We start from the raw sequence: 24,444 nt of genomic DNA on the forward strand, positions 1-24,444 counted from the left end.
TACTTATACTGAAGACTTATTTCACACTTTACCAAACTACTATCCCATATCACCCAGAACATCCCCCCCAAAATCTACAAATGTGCAGCTCTATGGGCAATTGTTTCTGCCACTTTTGTGGTGAAGACTTTTGTGGAAAAAAAAAATGTGCCAGAAACAAAATTTCCTAAAGTATAGAATTTTGCATATTAATAATTTATTAACTGCATTCTTTTCAATAGTACTATGTAAAATTATGTTCATGGAAATCTAAAATAAACTCCTACGTCACACAAATGGGGCTTTTATTGTGAAATATTCACTTGGAAATCACCTTTAACTTTTTCAGGTATCTTCACTCACTCCTTCTAGCTTTCACATTCTGATTCTTATTTACTGCTGCGTCTTCACAAAATGTCAGAATAACTTAATAAAAAAACTGTTACATTTTTATCTATTTATTTTTGGTACAAATTATTGCTGTTTTTTATTTTAATTAGAAGCTAAATAACGAAACATGTAGCTCTATGATACGGAGGACCACAACTGCCAAAATAAAGGTAAATGTGTTGATAAAAACTTCTTATATACAGTGGTCCCTCCTATAACACAGGTCACCTTTCGTGGTCTGGTAATTTTTTTTGTGCAATTTTGCATGCTTTTTTCTTTCTTTCTTTTTTTTTACAGCGACTGTGTTCTGCGTCCTGATTGGCTGCAGACCATTGTCAATCAATCTCGTGCCTGTCTCCTGTCCAGTACAGAATGCGTTCAGCTTGTCAAATTTACATAAATCTTCGATGCTAGCAGTGTGACTCTGAAGTGCTGTACTGTATGTTTATAAGTTTTCTCCCCAACAAACACAACAATGTCGATGAAATGTTTTGCACCGTCATAGGCTCCTGCGGGTGCCTTTGGTTTCATTCTATGCTACTGGACTTATTTTTCTACGAAGGTTTGAACTTTAAGAGTGTTTAAACAAGAGAGAAAATTCTGAAAATGTTCGTGCCTGTTTGAGTCAAGTGTATAAAGTGTGTAGTGAGGGGTTTTACGGCCTTATAACATCCATAATAATTGTAAAAAATAAAGTTGGCTACTTTGTGGATTTCACCTATGGCGGGTTATTTTTAGAACATCACTCCCGAGATAGCCGAGGGACCACTGTGTAGGAGCCCAGTGCAATAATGAAAAGCATTTCACCTTTAGCACAATGGAACACAACATCGCTGGTTCAATGAGACAAATTCATTTAATAAAAATAATAGTTTTACAATAAAAACACTGCAGTGTTAAAGCCTGAATACAAATATAAATTACAGTGCAGCTGTATCAGCCAGAAAAGGAGTTTAATTTAAAATATTTTCCTAAAATGACAAACAACAAAACAAATATTTTACAGTTTTTTATATGGTAATATTCAGCAAATACAAACACATCACAGATTCAGTGTCAGAAAGGTTAAAGCAGTAAAAACATCTTTATCTCTATAAAAATCTGAAGTAAACTGTGGGGTGAAGTGGCATATAATGAGGAAATAAAACTGACAAGTCGTCACGGCGACGTCCGTCCCAGCGCCTGATGAGCCAGCCTCAGGTTTTCTCTCAACTCGTCTGCCTCTCGCTCCGCTTTTGCCCGAACGATGCTCAGCTCCGTGTACATGTCCTTGTACTTCTTTGTCGCGTTCCTCTTGTCCTGTCACACCAAAAAAACCTAAATCTGGTTTATTTAGCTGTTTCGTCCACTCGATTCGATCGACTCCAGGCACAGATCACCCTCAGTCCTAATTAACACACTCAAACCCTGCAAGTAAGTCACCTGTACACAGATCATGACCACAGCTAATGTTTGGAAGCCCCGCCCTGGTAGAAGCAACATCATCTGCTTATTAGTCTGATAGTATGAGCTGTTCAGGCTCAAGCACTTCTTCAGTTCTCAAAATCAAACACTGAGGTTTAAAAACAGATGAAACTCTGCAGCACGGACTGGTTAACTAGCAGATTACAATATTATTAGTAATATTTGTATTATTAGTGCAGCTGCTGTGAAACTCACCCTTTGAGCCGACTGCAGCTCGTCCTTCAGAGACGTGATCTCCTGCTTCAGACACTGGACCTCAGACTCCTTCACTCGCAGCGTGATCTGAAATGAAATGTGTTTTTAACCTTTGAGTCGGCTCACGAGCACATTTACATAGTTTACATATTGTACGTGTGAGCCAATCATGAAAAACCATCATTCTTTATGTGGAATCACCAGAGTGGGTGTAATTTCAGTTTTTACTGCAGTTTGTGTTGATGGAGCCAGAGGGTATCACATGCCGAAAGTTGACACCAGCTCCAGAGTAGCTTTGCATGACTCACAATTCAAAATAATCCTTATTTTTCTGATCCTGGGCCTTGGTGCAGCCTCAGGTTCATCCTCTCCCTGAGCTCCTCTTTCTTTTAAAGCCGCCCACCTTTATGCAAGCCTTCTTTTGATTGGCTGCCCCTCTATTTGGACAGCAAAATAGAGGGTGGGACTTCTTCTTACTCAGTCCTTTTTAATAACTTTGAATGCTGTAAATAAAGCCGTGGTGGCTTTGTTTGTGGTAGAACCTTAGAATCCCCTAAAATCCTCTCGATGACCATGCAGTAGCCGAACTCACCTCCATCTCGTACACGTCCATCCCCTGACTGAGCGGCAGAGCGTCCTGTTTGGCGAGCGTGCACAGTCTGGTGATCTCTGCTGCCAGGTGGCCGCTCAGCTCCTGAACAAGTAAAAGTGAAAAACAGGAGAAACGATCAAGCTGCTTCACCTCTGACCTCAAAAACACTTTTTTAAAAGTATTTGGAAACATGTTTAAACCCCCACAGCGACAGTCGAGCTCACACCTCTGGTCTCACTGGAGTCTGTGAATATCTTTCGCCTGTTTTTTGACTCCTGCAGCTTTTATTCACAGTGAACAACAGCTCAGCTTTTTAATGTGCGTGCAAAAGATTGTAAAGCCACAAACACTCAAACAATGAATGATTTCTGACATGATCCAAGTACAAAAGTCCATGAATCTACTTAGGAACAGTAAAAACACTGAATTATCCTGATTAGTGTTTCACCAAAGTGTAAACAAAGGCTGCATAAATGGACCTAAACAGAGAACAATCGTCATGTGGAGATTTTTACGATGGCGGCCGCAGACTTAGACGCTAAATCAGAAAGCTGCAGAGGAAAATGAGAGTGATCTGAACTGTCTTTAAATTTCAGGATGTCAGAAGAAGCCGTTAACGGCCTTCATTGTGCGTCTCACCTGGTTTCTGGTCCTCAGGTCCTGGTTTTCCTGCTGGCACTGGCACAGGGCCTTCCTCTCGGCATCCAGAGCCTGGACCAGATGTCCGTTCTCCAGACACTTCAGAGAAAACTGCTGTGATAAAACCTCGAGCTCCCGCTGGCAGGAGGCCAGCTCCTCACTGCAAAGACACACACTGAGAGTCACAACCTATCCGTATTTTCTCTGTTCAGAGCCTGCTGTGATTTACATGTTCTATGTTATGTACGAGCACCTCCTACCTGCCTTCACAGAGGAGGGCAGGTAGGATTTTTTCGGGCTCTGATTGTTGAAAAAAAATATCATGGGATTTAAAACATTTGCCAGCCAGTTCAGTTCAGGCTCTGCACCGGCACCGTGTTGGTGGGGAAAAGGTTTCCTGTGGATTCTGGCACAGAGCTGTGAGCTGCAGGTGCTTTTGTTCTCCCTGTAAAAAACATCTTTGACCACCAGAATCAAAAGTCTGCTCTTTGTCCTGACGCCGGCCTGTGGTGATGATTTTTCCAGAATGACATTTTGGTTTAACTCCAGTGTTTCCCTCCTGTCTTGTAAAACCTGCTGGGATGCTCACGTACCTGTGCTGCCTGTGGACTTCCTCCAGGTTTGAGAGCCCATTGCTGTTCTCGAACTCACATCTCCTCTGCACCTCCCTTTGCAGCTCCAGGCGGTGAGCGTTTTTGATGGCTTCGATCGCTGAGAGGAAGAGGAGGAAGTCTGAATATTTGAAACTGAATCGATTTTGGGCAACACCTCATCTCTTACTGGGCGCTTTCCCTCACCTGTTGCAGTAGCAGCACTCTCCTCCTCTAATAGTCTGTCCCTGTCCACCAGGAGGCGCTCCACTTCCTGTTTGTGTCGACGCTGCAGCCCCTCAACCACCTTCAGGTGAGATTCCTCCATGCAGGCGAGTCCACGCTCGCAGGTGACCTGCAGGCACAGCGGACGCTCACACAGGTCACACACAAAGCTCGTGATAGGAAGTCAAACAAAAGTGGATGAAAGCGGCACCTACCTTCAGCTTCTCCGTCTCTTTCTCGTGCTGTAGCTGCACCAAAGTCATTTTGTCCTCGGAGACCGTCAGCTGCTCCTCCAGCTCCTCCACCTTTCTTCTCAGAGCTGAAATCAGCTCCACGTTTCCATCTGGTTCATCGCTCTCCTCTAAGCTTTCATCTGAGACCTTCTGTGGGATTTCCATCTCATCTATCAATTCCTCCTCCTCTTCTTCACTCTCCTCTGCGCCCTGAAGCTCCGCGTCCTGGAGGTAAATCTCATCAGTCTGGCAGCCTGCGTTCATCTTCGATGTGCGTCGTTGTTCAAGGTTTGACAGTTTTGCTTTGAGGTCCTCGTTCTCCTCCCGGAGTTTGGCGCATTTTGAGCAGTTGGCGTATTTAGCCCAAAGCCTGCACAATCGATGGCGGTAAAGTGCTTCGGTTGCCGCCGAGTAAATGAACGACGCTATCCAAGGATGATCTGAAGAGTGAAACTCATACAGTCTGTCTGCTGTCGGCTGGAGTTCCTTGTGCACGGCGGCGGCGCTGAGGGAGGCGGCGAGCTGGTCCAGCATAGACATTTTAATCTGTGTGACGGCTTTGAAACGCTCAAAGTCACTCAAGTCACTCATGCCGCTCTCCTCCTCCGTCTTTGTGGTTTCCAATGCTATATCGTTAGCCTCGCCCTCGCGTCTGCCCTCTCTGCCTTCCTGCGCCGCCTCCTCGGTCTGAAGCAGACGGTGGCCTATGAGCAGCATTCGTGTCTCCAGCACCATCTGTTCTGCCGCCTCGCCGACCCGCACATCTGCGGGCTCGATCAGCTTGGACGGATCCTCCTTCAGTTTCTTCAGCAGCAAACTCCAAAAAGCCTCTTCCCACTCCAGCTGGCTCACCACAGCAGGACTCCTCTCCCCCTCCTCCACCTTCGCCTCACCTCCTTCCAACGTATCGATCGCCTCTAAAAGTCTCCCCAAAGCGCTCAGCCTTGCGACCATCCCCTCGATCACCTTCTGGGTCTTTTCCTCGGCAGAAACACTTTTGTCTCCTTTCAGCCTCTCCTTCTCTAACTCCTCATTCAGCCTCCTGATGTCAGCCTCCGCCTCCGCCGCTCGTTGGCAGGAAAGTTTCTCCGCTTCCTGCAGCTCCCTGCAGTTCAGCTCTGATTGGTCGAGCTGTCTCTCCAGCTCTGTCAGCTTGGCCTCGGTCGCTTCGAAACACCGCAGCAGGTATCCCTCCGGTTTCTCGTCCCTCTTCTTGTTTTCATCCTCTCCTACCGGGTCGCTCAGCTGCAGCAGGACCTCCGTCTCCCTCAGGGTCTCCTCCAGGGAGCTGATCAGCGTCTGGGCCTCCTGGAGCTCCTGGTTCTTCAAGTTCAGCTCCATCGCCAGATCTTCCACCCTGGTCTTCCCCTGCTGCTCCACCTCAGGGAGGTCACGGGGCTCTGAGTACCTGCTGCTGAGCTCCGCCTTCAGCCTTTCGATCTCGCGGTCTGCCTCCGTCAGCTGGTTCAGCATCTCCTGGTTGCGCTGGTTCAGAGCCTCGTTCTGGCTCGTGAGCAGCTCCACCTCCAGGGAAAGCTTCTCCAGGGTCACCTGATCAGGAGTCACCTGCTTCAGCTGGGACTCGTCTCCCTCTGCGGACTCATGGGCCCACGAGCCGAACTTAACCACCTGTGTCTCTGAGACAGGAAACAGCTGACGGGCGTCTGCGTGCAGCTGGTCCTGGAGGTCGGCTGTCCTGTCATCGAAGCTCATTCCCTCACTCTGAGAGTGTTGGCTGTCTGATGCAGGTGACAGTAAAGGTGAGGCCGCTGTCTCAGATAATAAATCCTCCAGTTCTTGCAGCTCGCCCCCTGTATCGCAGAGCCAGATGCTGGGCAGCTGTGGTGTTGGTGAAGGTGTTTCCTGGCCGAGCTGCTCCTTCATGTTCTGTCTCATGACGTTCTGCTGCTGCAGGAGCTCTCTGTACGCCTCCTTTAGGCTCTTCGTCGGGTCTTTGAGTGGCTTTTCTTTCATATCTGATGGGTAAAAATCAGCTTCAGGACTGACGGGAGAATCCAGCTGAAAAAAATAAAAGGTCATAAAACTACAGAAACCCGACTGAAACAATCAAAGTCAGTCAAACACACCAAAGAGTGTCTGAGATAAAAGCTGCTTTCTCACACCTGCTGATGTTGAAATCTTTCTGCGCTGAGCTGAGCTTCCAGTTCCTGTCGTCGATGCTCCGACTCCTCCAACTGAACCTTCAGATCTTCCACCTCCAATAACACAAAGTACACAAAGAGTTAATCTACACAGCCTCACACACCCTCCATCAGGTGAGCCTTACTTTTCATTTTATACCTGTATCGAAAAGAAACAGACAAACTGATCAACTGTGTCAATTAAAGATATACTTGCAATAATATCTGCATAATTACCTGTTTTTATGGTTTAACTTACACATCAACAGACTCTGAGACAACTTATCATTTATTTCTGGTCATGCTTCTTTAAAACTGAAAGTCCACTCACCGCCTTCCTGTAGCTCTGCAGCACCTTCTCCATCTCCTCTGCATCTCTCCCGTCAGAAAACAGCGGGACCGTCCTCTCCAGTCTGAACATTGTCTTCTCCACCTGCTTCCAGCACTCCTCCATCTCCTCCTCCATTCTCTGCTGCGATTTCGGACTCAGCGCTCGGACGCTGCCGTCCTTTTCTAGCAGAGAGAAGCCCAGCATCTTCTCATACCTCCTCCTCCTCTCCTCGCGCCGCTTCCTTCGCTCCAGGTCACCCAGCTCCAGCGAGCAGGGGGATTTCTGTAGATCGGCGTCCACCGCCGGCTCGCTCTCAGACTTGAATTCAGCCCAGTCGAAGGTTTTGTAGCGGCCTTCGCGTCGTCTTTCCGTCACGCTGCTGGCTTTGGGGTGAGGCTCGCTCTCCGAGGAGACGTCGGCCGAGGGAGAGTCCTGAGTCACGTCTGGTTTGGGGAGGACCTCAGGTGGGCTGCAGGGAATGTGCTGGCCAGGTAAACTGAGAACAGGATGATTTAAAATTTAAAAAGAATAATCAATCATTTTTATTATCATTTAAGTGCTTTTAGTACGTCAACGTTTTATTTTAGCTTCACCTTATCTTTCATCTACTTTTATCTCATCTTTAAATCACCTGTAAACACTTTAAACTGCACAACCTGCACAAAACCTGTTTGATTTGATTTGATCACCTGGCCACATCAGGGGCGTTGGCCGGATGGACGTTCTTCATCAGCGCCTGGATCCAGTTCTTTCGTATCCCCGCGGTCATCGCCGAAAGCGTGAAGACGCCCTTCGGAGTCTGCGACATAAAAACATGTGACTAACCTCCATCTTTAGAGCAGAACATGAAGTGATGACATGCAGAAGCGAAGACTTACGTGGATCTGAAAGCCGTAGTTTCTTTGCACCTGGTACTCAGACACATTGTAACACTTCATTAGGTTGATCTCTCCTTCCAGATCTGAGGCCTGTGAGGAGACGAAAGAAAACGTGGTGAAGATCTGGAAATGCACAAAAACTGTTTATATTCTACTTTATGAAGCCGGGTTTAAAGTACCTCCTCGGCCGTCGAGTCCTTGTAGTATCTCAGACTGTCAGTCGACAACACAAACCAATATTTCTTCCACTAGAGGGAAGCAAAGCACATTTCACACAGGCTGGTAAGATCCTTTAAATCATCACCACAACCTGAAACAGCCAGATTTGGATTACTTTAAAATGTTTACCTGGTCATTTTCATCCAGTTTGACCATCCAGCCTTTCTTGAAGTTTAACAAGTCTGGCTGTACAGAAGATAAAAAATACAAAGTTTGAATAAAACACACAGAAAAGAGAAGAACTGAGACTGTTTGTTGCTTCCATCATTTTTGACCAGTAGTTTACTTATGTGATGAATTTTAATACTAGACAAAGACAAACCGAGTAAATACAAAATGCAGTTTTTAAACGATTTGAAAAGCTGACTTCACACTCGGCCACACTGTCAGACCGGCTAGATCAAGAAATCACTTAAATAAACCTGTCTGACAAAAAGCAGCACATTAAGCTGCGATCTCTAGAAACAAAGTCACTGACATCTAGGGATACAAAGCCATGTCTGGGACTCCAGTGAACCACGGTGAGAGACAAAACTTGGAACAGCGGTGAACGTTCCCAGGATTGGCCGGCCTATCAAAATTATTCCAAGAGACAAAAGCATCCAGAACAACATTTAAAGGACTGCAGGTCTCACGTGGCTCAGTTAAGGTCAGAGTTCATTATTCAACATTCAGAAAGAAACTGGGCAGAAATAGCATCCATGGGAGAGTTGAAAGGAGGAAACCACTGCTGACCAAAAAGAAACAAAGGTTTGTTTTTCTTTTGCCCAAAAACGTCTGGACGGCCCCCAAGACTTTTGGGAAAAATTCTGTGGACTAACGAGTTGAGTTGACTGCCGTTACGTCTGGCGTAAAGCTAACACAACATTCAGCACCAACAGCCAAACATGGTGGTGGTAGTGTGATGGCCGTGCAACCAAATCACAAACACTTGGTTGCACGGCTTGCCAAAAGTGGCACATTTGGGTGGCAGTTACTTCTACAGACAGGCCCAGGTAGGTTTAGATCGATTTTTAGTACTGTAGTATTTCCATTTGCAAAACTGAGGGCTGGGTAGGAGGGGGGAGCTCCACACCATCTCATGTTTGAATCAGATATCAGTCTGAGCCTGACTGATCTGTAGGACTGTGTTTATTATGCCACAGGTCAGCAGAGTAGAGTTTCAGCAGTTGGAGGCATGTCACACCTGCTCCACCGACAGCTTCTCTCTGTGTGTTTGCAAACGTTTTTGGTCAAAGCGAGTTTAAACGTGCCTGAAAAGGTCAGAACAGACGACGCTTCCCCTGATGTTTCCTTACAGGTAAGAGGAGGGTCTCTACCTCAGCTTTCTGCTGGGATCAGATCAATAATCAGTATCAGGTATGAGTAAAAAGTTGTGCTTAGAGTCACTTCTGGAAACTTCGAGGCTTTAATACTGCCCTCGGATCAGTGGCTCACCGTCATGGCCGTGTCTGATGTCCTGTGGTCCAGAGACCTGGTTCTTCTCTGGGGAGGGGGGGCAACGAGAGAGGACGAATCTCCACACGACTGAAGTTTCTACAGAAGGAAAAAAAAGAAGCCCAAATTAAACTTATAAGAACTTCCCTCACAGGAAGGCTTTCACTGATGAGAAGACGTGACGCGTTTCCTCAATCAGGACGGAGGCTGTTTGCATGTGCTGCCTGCATTCCACCAACCAGAGTAACCGATAGTCTGGACGCTTGGCACAGACGTCAGCTGTGAGGATTAGGCCCGCCGCGGAGCACCACGGGGAGCCCGGCGGGCTTTTCTCCACTGCCTGTTAAACTCTCACTCGCTGAAGCGGGTCTGACCGTGGAATGCATGAAAAAGGTTTTAGAGGATAAATAATCCCCGGGACTCTGCAGCTTTTGTCTTACTTTTCAAAATGATGCTCCAAAACTCAGAGTGAGATTGCCGCACGCCTGTTATGATCAGATTTCATGCCGGCTCTAACAGCACGTATCAGACTCTGGATTACACGCATTAAGTGAAACAAGGGTCCCCTTTTTTTGTTTACTTGAGCCTCCGCTGTTCAAAAGATTCATTCTTCTTCCTTATATAACCACTTTAAAGGGGAAAAATGTCCAGTTTAATCACAACAAAACATTCTTTGTGTTTTTTTTCCTGGCATTTATATTGAAAAGTATCCAAAGCCGCGACGCACGGAGGAGCGCGGCGCTCTGACTGCAGACAGAGCCGCTCCTCTGTTCCCTGAAGGCCTCCCAAAACCGAGGGGGAGGAAGTGAGGAAGAAGAAGAAGAGGCTGACTCGAGAATCTCCAGACAGGCTCTTTTGACCTTCTCATGACTAGAAAAACAAACGCACCCAAAGACACATAAATGAACGCGTGGGCCTAAATATTCTGCTGCTGCTGTATTTAAAAAGTAAATCCTCTGGAAAAGGAGAGTGTGTTTAATCAAAGATTAACCGCGGCCACTGAGACGACCATCTGTGATTTAACAATGTTTCTGCAGCAGCTCCGGCTGCTGAAAACAAGGATTTACTGTGAAAGGAGCGAACAAACTAAAATAAAGAGCTGAAGGAAGCAGACTAATGTAATGCACTCACGCTGTTTACTCACTGTACACGACCAATTTAAAAAAGATCACCAGCTAATCCAACGTGTACATCTTTGAGCTGCAAGAGGAAGTCGGAGTACCTGGAGAGAGCCCAAACAGGCCTCGGGGGAACACGCAAACTTCACACAGAAGTTCTCAAACTTGAGTGTCCATGCCACCTCCCCACCGGCCCAGCGGGGTGACAAACAAACCCATCAGTCTTTTACAGCTGAGGGGAAAAGAAACTTGCCTGGAGACGGCAGTGTGAGATCTGACTGTCCGTTATAAAATCCATTCATCCGTTTTTTTTTTTACTGGTTCAGAGACACCTGTCCCAGGTGGGGTAGACCTCAGTCGGTTGGGGGTGGGGTGGCAGTGAACCCGCTTAGAAATGTGAAGCCATGTGTGACCATTTTGGATGCGAGGATGGAGAGGAAAGTTGTCAGCTAAACTTTATGTGTACAATGCACAAACACAGACTTCTTGCACAGTCAGCACACAAAGCGAGCCATGTTATGAGTCATAAATAAATTTAGAGGCACCAACAACACAATGACAGTTGACTTGAATTAGCAGACACCAGTGAGCTCCAGTGCCGGTGTAACTCGCTGGGTAAAGCAGGGATCTCATGTGCCGTAAGGCTAATGCCTCAGGTGGACATGAGAGGAGGGCCAGCTTTTGGCTGAAGGTTGCTGCTCGGTCCTTGGTCCCTCTGTGAAACAGCGAGTTAATCTCATGTGTGCTGCACAACACGCTCCCCACAGGCCTCTCCTGCTTCGTTTAATGGACTCTCCTTTAAATCTGCTTTTCTGGCTCATCAGGAGGAATCTGAACTACTAAACCCTCCTTTCAGAAACAGAAAATCCTGAAAACATTTCTGGATATTTACTACAGTGAGCCCAGTTTAACAGGTGATCTTGCTTTAAGTATCATCCGTGGGAATGTTTGTGTTTTGCCGTCACACAGACTCCTGCTGGGGTTTGCTCACCTCCTTAATCACCGGGGTCTAGCCCTGACACACTGACTAGCATTCACAAACAGATGTGCGCTTGGAAACCGGGAGGCGCTCATTCCTCCGAGTTTATCGGTAAATACATGACATCATGTGTTTCTTCAGCCCGTCAGCAGCACTTCAAGAGAATCGCGAAGAATCCCCGAGCGCCTCGGGTCCTCACATTTAATTGGTTTATTCCGAATCCCTGGAAAATAAAGAGGAACGGCGTCTGAACTGCTTCAGGGCATCAAAACCAGTTCTGCTCGCAGTGAATCACCAGCCTCCCTCCCACCTGCCGACACATGTGCTCGCTCATGTGAAGAAAGTCATGCCCGGACACGGCCCGAACGGCTCGTCCACGCGTTTCACGCCACGCTCTCATCACCGGCTTAGACCGAATGAGCGCTCTGAAGACCTGAACGGGTCCTCGGGTTGTTTACACCCACACTGACAGACTGAAGCAAACAGCCTCAGACTGTAATTTGGGAGTTTTCCTAACTCTCCGTCTAACTCTGGGCAGCGTTTGATCAGGTCGGACCTTCGGCCTCAGAGTGACGTCTTTCATGGATAACACCTGGCTGCTGCCTGAGTCATGTTCAAACCAGTCCAACCTCGCGGCCCGGCCCGGTGCAGCCTGAGCACAGCTGGATACGACGGCTGGTCTGAATCACGGCAAACCCACGCTAGGATTAATCATTACCTGTTCACGGTTAGCCAACGACCGCAGGCAGGAAGCGGGTTTTTAATTGTTGGATGCCGGCGTTGAAGGACTTAAAATTTTATTTTCTCAATCACGTTTTTATTATAAGCTCTGCGCTCCTGCACAGCCTCACCACAATAAACGATTTCACTGAGAATTTTTCTCATCTTGTTGTTTATCGTTTGCTCTGGGCTCTTTTCTCACCGGGTTAAAAATAGGCCTCTTTTGTAATAATGTGAAACCAACCTCCCAGTTACACATTACATAACAACACTGTCTCTGTGTTTGTTCTTGTCTTTAGTTTTCTAATTTTTGGATGTTTCCGTGTGTCTGTGCCGTCACCAGTTCACAGCGCTCTCTGTCTGTATACTGAATATTACAGTGGCCAGCGGTCAGTACGGCTGCCCGCTCATGGCAAAAACATCATTTATTTACCAAAATTATTAAAGAACACCATCTTTTTTGTTTTTAAAGGGGCATTCCTTTAACTTTAAACATGATTCAAATGAAAAACATTCGTTTGAATTGTTAAAAAGAAAATGTGGGTTATTAAGCAGAGACCAGAGCCCAGCAGTGTTTTACAGATGAGCTGAATATGAAGCCTTCTCACACCTCACAGGAAGAAGATTGTGGGTTTGAATCCAGTGGCTGGTTGGCTATGTGGTTTTTTTGTGTCCACACAGGACTATGAGTGTTTCACTCTCTTACTCCTGTGATACTGACGACCTGTTCAGGTCTTCCTTCTCCGATAATAACTGGATAGACCAGGTTCTAAATATCGTCGCCCAGTTTGACAACAAAGAAAGAAAACCTTACTCAGATATTTTAACTGAATCTTTCTCTTTGTCTCCCAAAGCCAGCCAAGTTTCGCAGGAAGGCCACGAGATAAATACGTCCCATTGTCTATTAAGAAACTTGACGGTTAAACTAGTTTTAAAGAATGAGCTGTGTTTGTAAACCAGGGTTGTTATGATGCTAGATTTTCAATATCAGGAAAACCCTTGAAGTGTGATGCCATTTTCACTTCCACGGGTGAAAAGCATGGTATAAAATTAAGAGACAAATGTATTACAAACATATTAAATAACATCAATGATGACACTATCTTTAAACTGTAAACCAAACACCCCACAGGCACAGTCAGCACGGTGGTGGGGGGATGACGATTTGGGCATCTTGCAGCCTCTGAGTTGATGATGAGCTTCTCTTTATTATCAGTCAGATGTGACTCAGCAGCAAATCTACAGCAGACTGGCTGAAAAGGAAAAGAACGGAGGAGCTGCAGTGTCCCGGTCAAAGTCCAGACCTCACTCTGACTGAAATGTTGTGGTGGGAAGAAGAAGAAAATGCCTCCACAGCGATGTTAAAGACTGTTATTTGAAGTTAGACCTGCTAAAGGTGACTGTACAAGTACTGGGATGTACTTTGTTTGTCTCAGGACTTGAGTTTTTTCCAGAGTCCTGGGAAAACTTTCTTTTTCTCATGGCTGCATAATATTGAGTACTGTTTCATAAATGCATGAACATGCAGAAACCTGCAGAAACTGAACGACACGCCCCATTAATCACTGACTTTAAAGAAGGCTTCTCACAGCAAACCTGAAACATGCTGGAAGGATTTCACTCTCCAATAAAAATATTTTCTATTAGAATTTAGAGGCTATTTGAAAAAACTTTATGAAACTCAGCACGCTTGAAGATGAAGATGAAGATGGGGTAAAAGAAGCTGGACGTCGCAGATTTTTGGGCTCACAGTTTCAGACACTCGCACTGACCACTCATTTAAAGAGAAAGGAAAACAGATGCAGGTTCTGTGTCACAGAAGCAGTTTTTACATCTCACCTCTCGTTTGTTGGTACGAGTCTCGCTCCTGCCCGTCCTCAACATGGATGCTCCCTTTTCCTGCTCTTTCCTGGTGGCCTCCGATCTGTTTTTGCTGGAAAACAGGAAGAGCTGATTAGATTCTCCTTCCACTCAGGTTCAAGGACCTTAACGGGATCCTATACTAGTCTGTGGATGCTCTCCTGCTCACATTCATCCTCCGGGATTTCAAAAGGTCAAAAATGGCATTTTTCTATTAAATCGAGGCAAAAGTCACCAAACGGAAGAACTATAAACCCAGACCTGTGGTATTCATATAGATAAGGACACATGAGGCTGTGTCACCTTTAAAGTAAACCTGGATGAACCTGAAATGAACTGAGTGTTTCTTCTTGTCATGTCCAGCACACTGTGGGGGCTTTTTATAAGAGGCCGGTTTCTTTAACTCCTTTCTGAATGTGAGGATTTGGTGGGTTCAGACACTTCCGTGCCCTCAAACTGAGGTTCGTTCCCTGACTGGCAGGCAGACTGTCAGTGTTGAGGTCCTGAGAAACAATGCCGAGGATATCTAATTACACCAGCGTTTTGGAATTTCTGACCTTATTTGGGGGGGAGGGATAAGGATTTTGTGTTTTCGTTTCCCAAAAAGGCAACAAGAGCGAAGAGCTGACATGATTTCTCCTCACGTGACCCGTTCGCATGCTGCTGGGGCACAAACTGGGAGGGTTTCTCTTGGCTAAATATAAAAATGCAGCAGTCAGATCTCTAATGGAGGGGTAGAGCGTGAGGCTTTGATCTGCCGTTTAGCGGTGTGTGATGCCTGTTCGGCTTTATGCTGGGGGAGGCATTGGATGTCCTTTGTGCTAATTGCTTGCACATTTCTCTGCCAGTGCACTTTAAATGGCTCTGATGAGTTACCCACAGATTACACACAAACATAAATAAGAAAAGAAAAAGCTGCTTGCTCCAAAACACGAAGATTTATGTAATCATAAGATGTTTAAAATGAGCAGGAAGCAGCTTCGCTTCTAACCTCGCGTCCTGCCTTCGGTTCTTGTTGTTTGCTGATGTTTGGATGTTGTTGGGTTCAGTCAGCCGGTTGTTTCTGCCGGTGTCGGAGCTTTCAGAGGCCGCCAAGTCTGAAGAACCGACCGAGCCGCCGAAGCCGGCTGAGGTCAGAGAGCCCCTGGGGTCCAGGCACAGGTAGGAGGAGGCGTTGCCTGGAGATAAAACCAACACAAAAAAGTTTCAGACTGTTAGATCATCAGAGAGCAGGAACATCAAACCACAGCTTGGTTTAAGTCCACGAAATTAGGCGTCCCTTTGCCATAAAACCTCAGCCAAGCTTTATTCACAAACCACAAATCATTTCACTCATCCCAACCTTCTCCCGCCGGCTTTTAAGGAAACACCAACACATCAGTGTTTTACCTCATTCAGCACCATTTAAAATAACAAAAATCACAGCTTTTTACCACTCTGATAAAAAGAACAATGTCAAGCTGATGCTTTATATTCAGACTTTTATCAGCTTGTCATCACTGCATCAGTTCAACAGTGCGATAAGCCATAAATCACAGGGTGAAAGGAAAATCACTGCCCCTTAAAATCAGCAGATTTTCACTCTGCAGTAACTGTGTAGTGTACCTTCACACTACACAAACAGTCTGAGTTACAGGCCCTCAAATACACAAATCTGTCACTTTCTTCTCTTCAACTTTTTCAGCTGCTTTCGACTTCCTACAGTTTCTGCTACACATTCAACCCACTTCCACCCCGGCTCCACCTTTTCTTGCAGTTTCTGTAATAATTTGTGTCACATAGGCAGCTCTGCATATGGAAATAACCTTCCTTTGGCTGCGTCTGAATGAAATTATTTCTTTCTTTTTTTCGCGACGAGCAAATGAATTAAGCAGAAAGTTAAATCCGATCATTCTGTGTCTATTTTTAATGACTTTAAAGCAGCTTCTCTTGGGAAAAACACGCAGAAAAAGTCATGCAGATGGTTCAGGTGTTTTCGCTTCCTCCCCATTGTGGAGAGGATAATCCCACATTTAGAGTTAATGCTGTAAAGTTGCTATGGTAGCATCAACAGAGAAGTACTCTGTTTACTGTATGACAGCCTATTAATCATTTTGTTTTGGCTGCTACGATACAAAGAGACCGTTAACACTGACAACACTGTGAAAGCGCAAAAATAAAAGCAAAGCCCGACTAAAGAAGCAGAAAAGACAGATTTCAAAGATTTCCCGTCGAGTTTAAGTCAGTAAATTTTCTCTAATGTGCAGGTCTTAATTTAAGTATTCAACTTAGGAAGCTTTGTGGGGATATATGTTACTCATGCAGTGTTGGAAGGGTTATCAGGCCCTTTGTAAAGATCCATAATTCGACAGTGAGAAAGAGTCACGGGTGGAAAATATTCAAGACACTTTGCAGTTTTTCCCAGGAGTGGACGTCCCAGCAAATTCACCCCAAGGTCAGGTAATACTCAGGGAAACTGTAAAAGACCCAAGAGCTCCATCTCAGACTCTGCAGGCCTCTGTCAGCATGTTAAAGGTTAAAGTTCATAACAGTCCAACTAGAAAACGACTGAACAGGTGCGGCGTGTTTGGAAGTGTTGCCAGGAGAAAACCGCGGCAGCATGGTTTAGTTGGCAAAGCTGCATCGACTTCTAGAACAACGTGCCGTGGACAAGCGAGGCCAATGTGGAGATGTTTGGCCACGGGACCTGGGCCCCTTGCAGTCACTGACTCAATCACGAACTCCTGTGTAAACCAAAGTATTCTAAAGTCAAGCGTGAGGCGTTCTGTATGGCAGCTAAAGCTTGGAGCAAATGAAACAGGACAATGATCCTCAGCACAGCAGCAAATCTCCAACCTGACTGAAGAGCTGTGCATAAATTAAGGACTGCAAACTTCCATAAACTGAAGCCACACTGCAAACAAGACTGGACCAAAGTTCACGTTTTCTGCCGATACTGATAAAGTCGTACAGAAAACGATTGTTTTGTTGCTGGTAAAGGTGGTTCTACAGGCCGCCAAAAAACCAGGCGCACCTTTTTCACAGGACTGCACATTCACCAAACGTTTAAACATTTTATTAAAGACAAAAGAAAATCCACTCTGTAAAAAACTAAAAAAAAACTTTGACATGTCAACAATATGAAACAACAAGTCTGAACTCGGGTTTATCGGATTTCTGTTTGCCTAGTCTGGAAACAAAGAAAGCATCAGCATGTACTGATTAGTGTACTTCTTGAACATTTATTGACAGGCAAAACAATCGAGCCACAAGCCGTCATCATCATAACTGATATCTGTTCAGTGCAAAGGTAGAAGACTCCCTTTTAAGCTGATTTAAGAATAAGTGGATCCATTGTGATTTTACGGTTGCCGCTAACCCTTATTTGTAGCAATAAGTCTGCCGACTATTTATTTAATTATTCCCTGAACCTGCACAACTAACGGTCAAGTTTTACGATCTTTTATTTTTGTCTAAAAATGGTTGAGAGCATCTGTAGAGCCATTTAAAAAGTATTTGTTTCTGAAAACGCAGAGCTTTTAAACTGGAAGGTCAAAGAATCAACTGACTGAAATCTCAGCTGATGTGTTTGTTTCAGTAAACATTAGAAATCTCCAAATGTTGAAAACATAATGAAATGGGATAAATGTGCAAAAGAAATTAAAAAACTGGATGAGTTCCCCAGAGGAGAGCCTGTTAAGCAGGGGAATCCTGACAGAGGGAGCTTTGTGTTTAGCTTCCATCTCTCTAATGAAGCAGCCTGTAGTCAGAGTCAGCAGGAGTTAATCCAGACCTTCATTATGGGACCTTTCCAGACTATGCAACAAGCCTGATGCCAGATGGGCACTCGTGTCCATTTTGTCGCAGCCTGAAGCTCCAGCAGGGAAAAATACCTGCCCTGTGCCGAACATCAAGCCCATTAGGACTTGTTTAAGAGGCCTTGGAGGGCTCATGTCTGCCGTTTGGCTTTTATGATGCCTGAAGGTCAGAGGCTCAGGATTTCCTGCACATCTCTCCAAGTAACTCCACTTCCTGTTAAAACAGAAACTCATCCAGCCCGTTCCCCCGACTGCCCGCGAGTGAGCGCTCAGCCGGCACGCCTGGTTAGAGGAGGGTTAAACGAAACGGACAAATAAAAATCTGCGAGTGTGCGAACATCTGCAGGACGTTAGGATGGTGTGAGAGGACAGGAAACGGCTGTGATTGGCTGATAGACATGAAAGCCTGTGTGTGTGTTTGTATGGTTTCCTCCGCTGCACCTGCAGGGGTCTGCTCAGGGCCCAGAGGCTCGGTGTCCGTGACAGTCCAGATGGGAGTCACATCTGGCCCCCCGTCCCGCTGGTCTTCCTGCCACTGGCCGGGCTCTGGGCGGTCCCTCGCCGAGGATGGAAAACTCGGATCGGTTGCTACCATTTTTGCTGGACTGGGCTCCTGAAGTTTGTTAGAGAGACAAAGAAAATTCACACTTTTAACATTAGATTAATACAGGTACAATAATGTGGCTGTAAATTAACAGTTCATCCATGTTTGAAAACAGATTCTGTACAATAACACACACTTTAAACGTTCTCATATGCTTCATTCTGCTCTAAATACAAATTTTTTAGACACTGTTTTCTACTCTTGTCACTGTGTCTCTGTGATGTCATGGAGGGGGGATATGCCTAATTTCTGACCACAGATCCACGAACCACCTGCTGTTTAGGAGGGGCAGCCAATCGGAGGAAAGCTGGCTTAAAGGGGGAGGAGCTAAAACACATTATTTCAGAGTATTTTCAAACAGAGGATGAACTGAGGGGCTGCACTAAGGCTAAGAGTCAGATAAATAAGGATTATTTTGATCTGTGAATCATGCAAAGCTGGTTTACTGTTACATATTTTAGAAAGTCACCATGAACTCCTCTGATTTCACTCAGAGTTCTCTAAACTCTTTTTTTCTGTTTTCATTTGGAAATTAAGTTGAAACTTTCAAAGGCATCAGAAAGTTTCTTCCTTGGTGTTTCTTTCAGGTTTTCACTGAGGAAGTATCGTCTAAACGTCTCCTGACAGGTGATTATTTACTGGCACATTTGTGGTTTTCATCTTAATAAGACCAGTCTTGATTCTTTGGTATAAACTTGTCTGAAATAAGCCTCATAATCAGCATGCGTGAACACAAAAACTGGACACTTTAACACATGAGCACAATACCTGGTTGGCCACAGGCTCAACTTTGCGTTTCTTCTTCTGATTCTGTTTGTGAGTTCGCAGATAAACTGCCAGCTGCTCACTCCACCTGGAGACAAAACATGACACAATGCCATCAGGACGCCTCTAAATGTAATTCTTTTCAAAATAAAAGTCTCCAAGTAGGTATAGAAAGCTACCAGGATGACAAGAGGTATGTGAGAGTTTCTAAATGTGAAGCCCTATTTAGATAGAGCAGGGTTGTCACGCTCATTTGATCTTGAGGAATGAAACTGAGCTTTCTCTCATTGTAATAAAGTTTAACTACACATTTCATCTTAATATAATAATAAGCAGAGTAATTTCAAAAATGTATTTCAGTTTTTGTACATGATAAAAAATCCTTTTGCAGTAAATGAAAGAAATATGTCAGCATGTCTCTTGACTTAAATTGTCAAAAAAAACAAACCTACTGATAAAAATGGAAAAAACAGGAACTTATTAAATGTATGAAAAAGCTGTTAAATGTCCGGGTGGCCTTCCATAGCCATCCAGTGGGCCAGACTGTAGATTTTACTGGGCTGATTTTGGTCCCTGAGTCTTATGTTTGACATAAAACAAGACCTGAGTTAGACGAAATTATCAAAATGCACTTATATGTCCAGTTTTCAAAACAAAAGACTGTAGTTAGATACAGGAAGCAATGAAGATGCTTCAAGGCTGTCAGAGTTTCAGAATAAAGGCCCTTAGTTAGTCATAGTAAATTACCGCTGGCCTTTAACATGCCAACTTTTCAAAATAAAGGCTTTTTTTTCAACTTATGTTTTCAAGAAAGCTTCTCCCTTTTTGCTCATTTGTGCCCACACATGTCAGCAATCTCTTTTTTTAACGCTACTCTGAGGTTTTTATACCGACCCATTAATGATGTCTTTATTGTCACCACGGATGAATACTTCCTGCTCTGGGGTGACGATGCAGAGGGCGTTCTTCTGGCCCGTCCTGGGCTCTGCATCGAAGATGTCTGCGCACACGTTCACGTTCACCGTCCCCTGTGGCAAAGTGCTGGGCTGCAGGAGAATCGGAACATCCAAATTATTCCTCCAGGGGTCAAAGAGCGAGTTAAGACGTCATGTTTACTAAAACTTTAGATTATGGCCGCTAAACAGAAAGCAGTTTGTGGTGTGAAGTGTGGAATGAAAGGGAACGGGATTTAAGGGGATGACAGAGAAACAGAGAGGGGGGATGTGTGCATTAAAGGACGGGCTAAGCCCACATCATCTGCTGTGGTTGTGTGCACAGCATCTGGCTTAAAGATGCCTTCTGGATCCCAACAAAACATACAGTAGATGCAGATGCATGCACAGGCTGGGGCTTACTGTACACTCCGTGTTATGTTTTATGTTTGCATTTGTTTGTAATTTTAGTATCTGTGCTGTTTCTCACCAGCTCATCCAGAGCGAAGCTCAGGCTGCCGTCCTCGTACAGGATAAAGAAGCGCCGCTGCCATCTCTGACGATGAAGGACAGGAAACTAAAATCACCACAGGATCACACTAATGCCACACTCGTGTGTTTTTTAAAAAGTTGACCTACCCTTGACCTCTGCATCGGGTTGTTAAAATCTGTCCCCTCTGGAGCCAAACACAGCCAGCCTGCATAGATGGGTTTGGCCTGGAAGGGCACAGGACAGTGATGTCATATATTAGTCCGTGTTTTGAACTGTGTGGATTTGATGCCTGTTGTTATTGTTGTGGGATTTGAACCTGTAGTCTGACAACAGAAACATGTACAAACCCGCCAAAAACACCTTCTGTTACGTCGTGGATCTGTGGGCTCTTTGTTTTTCCTCTTTCAATATTCACATGTTTGTTTGTTTGGTTTTTAATTTAGAAATATAAAGCGTCTCAGCAGGTTTAAACTTTTTTTCTGAGTGACAGTACATCATTGATCCAGCACTTTGTAGAACCACCTTTAGCAGCAATAACCTGATGCATGGGTAGCCACAAAACTATATCACAATATTTCAAGAAAATGTGTAATAATGATATTTATGAACATTGAAGAAAACACTGGCAGCGCTCAGTGGTACCCCTCAGCCTCCTGATAGATACACCTATGGGATTAATTTGAAACTCCTACGTTGCTTCGTTCTTGAGTTATCACATTCAGAAACTTGGGTTTCCACTTTACCCACCTGCCCGCCCTGCCGGCAGCGTGGCGGCAATATCAGCCTTTTACATCTGACAGATAAAAAGTACCTAACAGTGTTTTATCGGAGACTGCAGCTCACAGGCAGCAGAGCAAAACAAAGGGCATTTTCAGTCCATGTTCTCTGATGAGACAGAATAACTCATTCAGCAGCACTGTAGTGCAATAACAGTGCCACAGCATAAGTCAGATGTAAGCACATAAACAGCCTGGGATGTGTTTCCCCTGGTAATTTTCAGTAAAAGTACAGAATAACTTATTCAGACGTTAGTTTAAATTTACAAAAACAACCTTGTAACTCTTCAGGAGCTGCACAAAACCCTCACAACAAAACAGAATCACACATATCTCAGACTTGCATGGTTGTGGGGGACGTCTGGCCCACTCGTCTTTACGATGTCACTTCAGTTCATTAAGGTTTGCAGCACTGCTTTACGTTCAGCTGTCTGCAGGTCCGACCACAGAGTCTCAGTCAGTTTGAGGTCTGGACTTTGAGTTATTCCACCACCTTGAGTCTTTTCTTTATCAGCTGGTGTGTTTTGGATTGTTCTCCTGCTCAATCACCCAGATTGCCTCACATCTGACTCTAGAACACGTTGGTATGAGGAGTTCACAGTCTACTGAATGAACACAAGGTGCTCGAATCTTCATCCTTCCACCACTGAGCTGACAGTTGGTATGAGGCATTGATATGTTGATATGATAAGTCTGGTTGCGTGCATTGTGGTCAAACATCTCCTCTTTACTCTCATCAGTCTAAAAACATTGTTCCAGAAAGCTTTGCAAACATAAGCCCTGCAGATATTTTCATTTATCCTGGACCTCTTCCAAACCATCCACACTTGTTCAGTCTCTTTCTAATTTTACACTCATAAACTTGAACATTTATCCTGCTAGCTGAGGCCTGTAGAGACTGAGACGGAGTTCTTGGGTCTGAGCATTGATCAGTAGCACCTGGGTGGTGTTTGCCCTCTAAGTGAGGTTGTACTTAGTTTTCACTTTTAACTCATGCCATGCTTTACACATTCGCCTAACAAGCAAAAGATCCCTGGTTTTGATTCCATGGGGAGACACAAATCCCCTTAGGATTCAGTCAGGAAGGACATCTGGCCAAAAGAAAAAAAAATCTGCTGTATCAAACATGGTGAGCTACCCGCTGTGGTGACCCGAAAGTATTAAATAAGCATATTTATATTCTTTGTGCTTCCTCCTGTCTCAGACACTTGGGTTCTTTTGTTTTCAAAGTCATTTTAAACATTAAAACGCTGGGAAAAAGTGCCACAATTACAGCAAAACAAGGTGGTTTTCTCTGAGCCTGCAACGTCACTGGAAAACCTTGTGTGGTGTTTGCAGGTTTGATGAACGGTGTTGAAATTACAGGGCCCGGCAAAAGCAGGCGGGAGGGGGGACACAAAGTGATGGCATATTTGAACAATGTGAGGCATGTAGGAAGCTGTCACTATCACCTCCTTACATCACCTCGCCTTCATAAGCGTGTTTTCAGTCCTGACATGTTTTGCTCAGCACTAAGTACACAGGGCTGAAGCAGGCCTGGTAAAAAGATGATGTAATTTATTTTTTCCTCAGGCTTTTGTTTGACAGATTGATGCATTTAAAAAATTTACAAGTAACAGAAAACCAATGAATTCCTAGTCGTTCCTTCATAAACAGAATTAAATCTTTTATTCCATTAGATTTGCTTAGTAACTATTTATAAGTATTGATCCCAAAATACAAAGCAACAACCCTAACAGCACGCCTTTAACTGGAATAACAGTTAACAGAATTAACAGTAAACACTATCTATGCATTGATGCATCAGTCTTAATCACATCATGTAATTTAATCAGAGTTCATTTACATATTCGGGTTTCCAAAGACTGCTACTCTGCAGAACAATGGGATAAGGGACTGCAGGGAGGTTACTGTAGTGGGGCTGGGTGGTGAAATCACAGAATTAGTCATGACTTTTAATCTATTCTGGGTGCAGAGTTTCAATTTTTGTTTCTCCCTTGTCCTAGGAAACTCATTACCCAGCCATATTTTTGCATAGCTGTGGAAGCATTTTTCACATAATAAAACAAACCCGATCCCTTACCACCTACCTTAGTTATTCATTTGGACACAGCTCCTAACATTGATGAAATGGTTTAAGAATGAACTAAAAACTTAAAGTCAACACTTCTTTTTAAGTTTTTTACATTTGTAATATTTTAGGCTATATAAAATTATACCATATATTCTAAAAGTAAAGAAATATTTAAAAAATCATGTTAAAATAAATAAATAAATAAATAGAATATGTTACATAGTAAATCTAGAAATCCATTAATTAAAAACGTAATAAAAAATAAACCGTTGGTTTGGTAAAATAAAGATTAAATAACTTTAAAAGTCTGATTTTTATGCCGAAGACCACGGAAAATAAGTTTTATTTATAGTTTTATTGTGGACCTTTCGACTTGAAGGGAGGCTGATGTGGGACTTTTATATATTCTGGGAGACATGGGACACTTTGAATATATAGACTTCCTGACACGAACATTTCAGAGATAAAATAAAACAAATTATGACCTTTTCTGATTCTTTTACTGATCAACCAAAATGAAATCTTAAAGTTAGCATCTTCATATTAAATATTTGCATGTTTTTAGACTAAAGCTGGCGATTTAATGATAACATTTTTTATCCAGAAAGCTCACTAATCCAAACAAAAGTGGCTAAACGTTATGACAGGAGCACCTGAGGTGATCGTGAACTCACCTGCTCCAGGTCGTGGTCGTTGAGCAGATGGAGCTCACGCGACTTGAAGCAGTTCTGACATTTGCTCTTATTAAAAATATTCGCCTGGAACTTGCTGCAGGGAGTCGCCGCCGCCTTTTCCCCGGACATGTTTCGGTGAGCGCCGCTTCTCCTCCGCGGGGACAGATCCAGACACGGCCCGCTCTCCTCCTCCTCTTCTTCGTCTCCCAGTTTAGTAAAGCGGTTTCTCCTCGAACAACATCTGTCACACTGAGCCGCGCGCTCCTGTCGTCATGGTCATGGCCTCTGACGTGATAACGCCACTCCGCTTCCGATCGAAACCTTCAAAATAAAGCTGGT

The 24,444-nt window shown here is 44.5% G+C and overlaps 1 protein-coding gene across 2 annotated transcripts; it reads right to left on the reverse strand.

The window, feature by feature from the left end:
* Positions 1-1,086: 1,086 nt before the first annotated feature.
* LOC102292348 (myosin phosphatase Rho-interacting protein) lies at positions 1,087-24,444 on the reverse strand. 2 transcript variants are annotated; one of them, XM_014334198.2, is made up of 22 exons: positions 24,106-24,373; positions 20,728-20,805; positions 20,579-20,644; positions 20,051-20,202; positions 19,160-19,244; positions 18,229-18,400; positions 14,982-15,168; positions 13,970-14,063; positions 9,314-9,412; positions 8,006-8,062; positions 7,837-7,905; positions 7,658-7,747; positions 7,469-7,578; positions 6,780-7,275; positions 6,431-6,523; positions 4,290-6,326; positions 4,057-4,204; positions 3,853-3,970; positions 3,260-3,419; positions 2,621-2,722; positions 2,029-2,115; positions 1,087-1,668 (listed from the first exon to the last, which is right to left on the reverse strand). In XM_014334198.2, the coding sequence occupies exons 1-22, from the start codon at positions 24,232-24,234 to the stop codon at positions 1,528-1,530; spliced, it is 4,770 nt and encodes a 1,589-aa protein (XP_014189684.1). In that variant the 5' UTR covers positions 24,235-24,373; the 3' UTR covers positions 1,087-1,527. The 2 variants fall into 2 exon arrangements, with proteins under 2 accessions (XP_014189684.1, XP_014189686.1); XM_014334200.2 differs by having other exon boundaries at positions 1,569-1,686; positions 24,106-24,444.

Source organism: Haplochromis burtoni, unplaced genomic scaffold (genome assembly GCF_018398535.1).
Source record: "Haplochromis burtoni strain Fernald_Lab_line unplaced genomic scaffold, NCSU_Asbu1 Contig_68, whole genome shotgun sequence".
NCBI classification, from domain to species: Eukaryota; Metazoa; Chordata; class Actinopteri; order Cichliformes; family Cichlidae; genus Haplochromis; species Haplochromis burtoni.